Source organism: Mangifera indica, chromosome 2 (genome assembly GCF_011075055.1).
Source record: "Mangifera indica cultivar Alphonso chromosome 2, CATAS_Mindica_2.1, whole genome shotgun sequence".
NCBI lineage: Eukaryota > Viridiplantae > Streptophyta > Magnoliopsida > Sapindales > Anacardiaceae > Mangifera > Mangifera indica.
Window position 1 is genome coordinate 10,857,763 of NC_058138.1, and position 6,752 is coordinate 10,864,514.

The 6,752-nt window shown below is 28.7% G+C and overlaps 1 protein-coding gene across 1 annotated transcript; it reads right to left on the reverse strand.

The window, feature by feature from the left end:
• Window positions 1–1,518: 1,518 nt before the first annotated feature.
• Window positions 1,519–3,750, reverse strand: LOC123208537 (protein DETOXIFICATION 21-like). The gene is made up of 8 exons (XM_044626070.1): window positions 3,490–3,750; window positions 2,824–3,365; window positions 2,645–2,731; window positions 2,473–2,529; window positions 2,131–2,369; window positions 1,905–2,023; window positions 1,705–1,791; window positions 1,519–1,599 (listed from the first exon to the last, which is right to left on the reverse strand). Exons 1-8 carry the CDS (start codon window positions 3,745–3,747, stop codon window positions 1,519–1,521), a joined length of 1,470 nt encoding a protein of 489 aa, XP_044482005.1. The 5' UTR covers window positions 3,748–3,750.
• Window positions 3,751–6,752: the final 3,002 nt, after the last annotated feature.

The following is a 6,752-nucleotide window of genomic DNA, read 5'->3' on the forward strand; positions in this document are numbered from 1 at the left end:
TCAAATGCATTTTTGCTTTCTTCATCAATGTAACAAAGGTCTTGCTCATCAATATAGTGGCTCTATGATGTTGATGATGTCTGAAGATTGTTAGGTGGTCTCACTAGTAGCTTGTGCAAATGGATTAAGTATAGAGAGTCTTATGGAGAGGAAAATTTATCTACTCAAATGCAATGCAACTACTAGGGCTGCGAGGTTATGAGATATGTCTCTATTTATATAAGACATCTTATAACTTTAACCCACTCTATTTAATTCCACCCCTAAACTCTTTGCTATTTGCACTTTGGCCCTAAACCTTTGATTTCTTATAACTAGACCGAACAATGTGCCTAAATCCAAATTCACCATCTTTAAGATAACCTAAGGTGATTCACAATTTATGTATTAACCTAAATCTTTAGAGTCATCGCAAATAACCCCTTATTATGTGTAACCCATATGTTCTCTAATAAATGAGCATCGAATAAAACTGTAATTTATCTACAATTAATCATCTCTTTATTTATAGACCATGAGTAACCTTTAACAAGACATTATGATTAATCATAGATAGAGAATCAATAGTAACCGATTAAACGTTTCAATGATACAATTGTTGTGTAATCAAATTATTTTATCATTTAGTATCCTATTAAGGCTAAAACACAAAATTAGTGTTTACCTTAGTTGCCTTAACTTCTTGACTTAAACACAAAATAAATTTTACGTATAATATTGAACCCTTGAGTAATATAAAATTTGGCACTAACTCAAATCCCATTATGATAACACATTTAATTGGTTGTAGTCATCCATCAAATTGCACTATAATATCTTCTCACATACACAGAAGTAATAAATTATTTGTTGATTCAGTATAGTCTCACAACACTTTTTAATATTGTCAATAACTACCATATTAATAGCCCTAAGAAAAATTTTATATTTGGCTATTGTCAAACTAAGCCTATTAGTGCACAAAACATTAGAATAATCTTAAGTCTAAGGATCACATACACCAACATCTATTTGAAGTCTATTCTACCACCACTAGAGTTATCATCTATTCGGAATCCTTTTGACAAATTAGTCCAATGGACATGCAATCAACATGTATTCATGTGTTATGCTAAATTGACACCAATAACCTTAATATTAAAAATTTATCACTATCTTTTCGTAAAATCATTTAACATGATAATTGTCTTATCGTATTATTTGCGCCCTTAGTCAAAATAATATTGAGACTACGAGTCATAAAGTCCGTATGATCAAGTTACGGGTTGATGTTCTTATCACAATTTTATTAATTTAAAGACATTTATCAATCATAAATATATATTATGCAAGAAACAAAGTACGACACAAAGTTAGGGTGAAATTATATAAACAGTCTCACAGTCAATCGGTACTGATATGTTTACGGAAATCTAATGATATTTGCAAAGATCGAAGTCAATATCAAATTCCGGAAATTGAACTATCAAATTCACGGTTCCAGGTATCAAAGGGTATGGCAATTGAAAAAGCTGAGTCTCATACGCCTGCTCTCTTGAGCGTTGACTCTTCTGATTCTGCTACAGACCACTTGCTAACGCGTTTACGAGCATCAATTACCTGCACAAATTCATATTATTCATATTGAAGTGACAAAAATATGCTTGTAATTACCAAAATGTAGTGCTCCTCATTCATTTAAAGGAATTAAATATATAATAATACCTGTTTATCCCAGTCAGTTCTGCAGGTTATAATAATAAGCACTACAGTTTGAACAAATGTCCCCAACAGCATTCCCATCCACACACCCTACAAAACAAATTATCTCATCAATTTAACAACTCCATATTTCATGTCTAAGATTGAGATTCAAAACTTTTTTTTTTTCCTTCCTTTGAATATATAAAAGAATAAAATCTCACTTTGACTTCAAATCTGTAAACATAACCAAGCACAACTCCAACGGGAATTCCTATTAGGTAGTAGCATGATAAGTTAACATATGCCACTATGCTTTGCCATCCAGCACCAATAGCAACTCCTGTTCAAAATTCTTTTGGTTACATACAATTTCCTTTTCTAGAATCAGCATATTCATCATATGGATAAATAAGTAAAAGCCATTGCGATGAAGGTAAATATAATTACCAGAGAGCACTGGTTGCACACTGTTCAAAAGAATGGAGAGAGCCAGAAGTGGAGAAAGATCTGCTACAGCTCTAGCCACCTCTTGATTGTCAGTAAATATGTAAGCTAGACGCCCTTTAAGGATTAGGAAAAATACAAACAAAACTAATCCAATGGCCAGTGATGTACAAACTGTCACTACAATGGAGAACTTGGCAGCTTTTGAGCTTCCTCGCCCAAGCTCGTTCGCAACCCTAACACTGAATATTGCACATCCAAAACAAGATTGAAATCATTATTCAGAATGAAATATTCCCATTTCAGTAAGATAGAAACCAAAACAGAAGACGGTGAAGATGATACCTTGATGCAGACAAGAAACCAAGGGATATCATCATTTCCAGACCATTGACATTGAGGCTGTCGATAGGAATTTGTCAAGATGGACACTTAGCTGATATAAACTAACTAAAACGGAAAACGGAGGAGAAAAATAATCCTGAAACAATGAAAAGGGAGAAGAAACAATAATTACCAGATAGAGAGAGCGTCAATGAAAACCTCTGCATTTTTCATGTTTCCTGTTAGAAGAATCAATACTGTGTTGTACCAGAGCTCTAGACTGTCAAGGAAAGGTCCATTATGCAACAATAACAACAAAAATAACAACAATGAAAAGTTACAGTCAGTGCAAGAGTAAAATTATAAGCTTACCAGACCATGGCGCCTGAAGACAGTGAAAGCTTTATTAATGGCCAAAGATCTTTGAAAGCAAGAATAGATAAACCCTTCCATGTTTCGGTGCACCCACCACATATAACGAACATAAGTTGACCCACATTTGGAACCCAATAAGCCAAAACTGTCGAAACCATTGCTCCTGTGATTCCACACTTGTATTTCACAGTCAAAAGCCATGAAAGAAGGAGATGAATTGCAAATGAAAATGCGGCCAAATAGGAGATAATCATGTTCTTGCTCTGGGATTGGAGGAACATTTGGCAGGTATAGGATATTACGAATGCATATATTACAGGGATAAGCCAATAAGAAATGACTCCCGCCATTTCAGCAATCTCTCTTTCCTGGCCCAATTGCATTAAAATTGGCGTCGTAAAGATAAACAAAGGGAGAAGAAAGATTGAGCAAATGAACGAAACTATCCATGATCTTTGAAGATGTATCCCCATCATGTTGTACTGTTGTGCACCATATGCTTGCCCACAAAGAGTTTCCAAAGCACTAGACATCCCTAACTGCAAACGTAAACATTGTAACTATAGAAGCTAAATAATATTTAGATCAAACATGCACATCATGAGTCATAATAGAAACTCCACAAATGAATATTCAAGAATTAAAGCAATGGCAATTGTATACCAGGATGCCGTTTGTAAACCTCAAGAGGACAGTAACCACAAGTGAGTAGCCAGCTAGTTGAGTAGAGCCTATGTGCCCAACAAAGGCTTGACTAACTAAGTTTATCCCAAATGTCGAAAATCGTGTGAAAATGGCAGGACCTGCGATAATCCACATCTTTTTATTCTCAGTCCACACCTTGTCCTTAAGATTTACTTCTTCATCAACACGGTTCGTCTCTGATTGTCTAAGAAGCTTCTCATCGATCTTTCCCCCCATTTTCACAATCCGAAATGAGCCCTGCTTTAGCTGTCGATATAAACCCAAGTTGAAAAAAATTAATAGTTGCACATTGTTGGCCAAAATAAAAATTGCAATAACTGAGCACAGTGGAATTCCAACACAACAATAAAATAATTTTGGATTTCAACCCAAATTAAATCAAACTAAAAAAATACCGTTTAGTTTATTTAAATTATAGTTTAAATCTATTAAAAATTATTCACTTTTTTAATATATAGTATAAAATAATATGAAATATAAAAATATAAAAATAAATATAAAAAACAAATAGTACATTTAATTGTTTATTAAAATTTTTTTTATTAAATATGAATTATAATTTAGTTTAATTTTGAAACGATTCAAACTCACAACTCGAACTATGGAAAACATGATTTACGGTTTACAAATTAGTTTGGTTTAAAGAGCATAAGTCTCATTTCTTTAACTCAATATCGCAAAAAGATAAAAAGTTTTCCATTTCTTTAACTCAGCAAAATTTATATTAACAACCAATATCCAAATGACCAAAATAAAAAAGACATTATGCGGATATTCTTTAAAATCTTAGAAAGAAATAAATAAAAATATATATAATTTTATACATGAAAAAATTTTCAAGTATCATTGTTACCATTAACCCCTATCGAACTCAATTTATAACACAAAACATTAGAAAATTCCTATGAAGCTTCTTTCTTCCCCGGGACCAAAGCAATGTCCTCAAACTCCAACACATCATTACACGCTGGAACCATTTGTTGATTTTTGAGACCACAATAACCTTAACTCTTGGAGGCAAAAGTTATGAACATTTCCACAATTAGCCCCCAAAGAAAACAATGAAGTCATGTCATACATAAGCCGTAAAAATAGAGAAGAAATAGAAGACTCACCAGAGCTCCGTCGGCAAAAAACTTTCCGGCTTCAGTGTGAAAGTAAACAAACTATCTGGGCCTTATAATTGAAGAAAATTAAAGATTATTACAGTAATCTATCTCTTATAAATTATATTATTTTGTTTAGTTTATAAATAATAAAAGATTTTGATAATCTTCTATTACTAATGATAATATGATAGGTAATATAAAAGGTAATTTTTATTTTATTATAACTATATTCTTATATATTAATTTGTTTAAGTGAAAATAATTTTATTTTCAATTAATATAACAAATAACATAAAAAAATATTTTAGAATAATTATAGTTAAAGGTATTTAAGTAAAATAATACACTAGTATTTTTTTATTACTTCTTACCAAACAAAATAATGATTTATATCTACTAATTTTATTAAATATAGTAATAATTTATGTCTAATAATTTTTAAGAGAATCTAATTTTAGTAATTATCTAATTTTAGTAATAAAACATTCTCAAACCAAATGCCCTTAATTTATTTACCTAACAAACATCAATAAATAAAATTAAAATTTTCTTTATCACCAATCAAAACACTCTCGCAAAATATTTCTATAAATTATGTAAACACTCAAGACTTTTATAAAATATTACCTGCCTTTCTAATATTCTTAATATGTGAATCAGTTATCAGTAAAATGAATTTATATATATATATATATATATATATATATATATATATATATATATATATATCAGTTCAAAAATTGTTTTAATTATTAAATAATTTAGAGCACAGTATTTTAATATCTGGAAAACCAGCAAATATGGTAACATTAATCATCACTAAAGGATTTTAAATAATAATCCTTATAAATCTTCTTTCTAAGAACCATAACAACCATGCAATACTTATTAAGCACATATCAAATTTCATAGTAATAAATTAATCAAAGACTGAAAAAGAAAGATACAGCAATAATTAATTCAATTGGTCTTTTGTTAACAAATTGGGGCGTTAAATTATTAAAAATTATTTATTTTCAAATATTTTATATATAATAAATTATAATTAAATTATAATTATCTATCACATGAAATAAATATATAAAATAAATATAAAATACATATATAATATACGTGTAAATAAAATGATAAAGATAAATATAAAACACAAGTAGTACACACCCCTGATTTTTGTAATTGGTTTTTTTAAACTATTGATAAGTCATATTGAAATTCAAAAAAGTTAAAAAACACCCTCAGACATTTTTTTAGTTTCCAAAACTCCTTTTAAAAATATTGAACCCTAAAATTTTCAAAAATTAAGTTCACCTTCAAACTTACAATTATGTGAATTAACACCCCTAATGTATCTTTACTTGTAATTTTCTTTAATTTTTAATTGAAATTATTATAATTTAGGGATAAAATAACTATTTACTAAAGTTTTGGAGATAAAATGTTATTTAGCTTAAAAGCTTTTGTGTCATTTCAACAATTTTAAACAAAATTTTTAATAAATTTAACATTGGGTGAGAAAATAGGTTTTTTCAAATTTCAAAAACATGAAAATTTCATTTTATCAAAACTTCGGTGAAAAATAGGCATCTGACTTATATATTTTTTAAAATATGTTTATAATTTAGTTTGGTTTAAAAACTGTCCAAATTGAAAATAGTTATTAAAAAGTTTATTAACCCAAATCAAATTGTAAGTTTTGAATGATTCAATTCGATTTTATAATTTAAATCAAATTATACAAACTCCTACCATGAAACCTATATTACTTTTATTTGGTAATATATTGCAGCTAAAAATGAATCAATAATTCAGCTCTAATCAGAAAAAAAATATCCTAAAAAATCTAATAATTCATATCATTGTTAAAAATTAAAACTACATGTAAACTTACATTATTTATTTATTTGCAGCCCTCGGTAGGTCTGATTTGCCTAATTATTAATATTATTTATTTTATTAATATTATTTATTTTATTTATTAGATATTTTTTTGTTACTAAAGGTAATATAACAAGTAATATATAAGTTAATTTAATTATCATTTTAATCTTAAAAATTATTAAGATAATCTTAATTTTGTTACAATTTTATCTTTATTTTTTTTTAAGATTAAAA

Coding starts and splice junctions, on each gene's coding strand:
- LOC123208537 (XM_044626070.1), bottom strand. CDS start 3,747: ATGGGGGGAAAGATCGATGAGAAGCTTCTTAGACAATCAGAGACGAAC. Junction 2,024..2,130: donor TGTGCAACCAGTGCTCTCTG/GTAATTATATTT, acceptor AATTTTGAACAG/GAGTTGCTATTGGTGCTGGA. Junction 1,600..1,704: donor GAACTGACTGGGATAAACAG/GTATTATTATAT, acceptor GAATTTGTGCAG/GTAATTGATGCTCGTAAACG.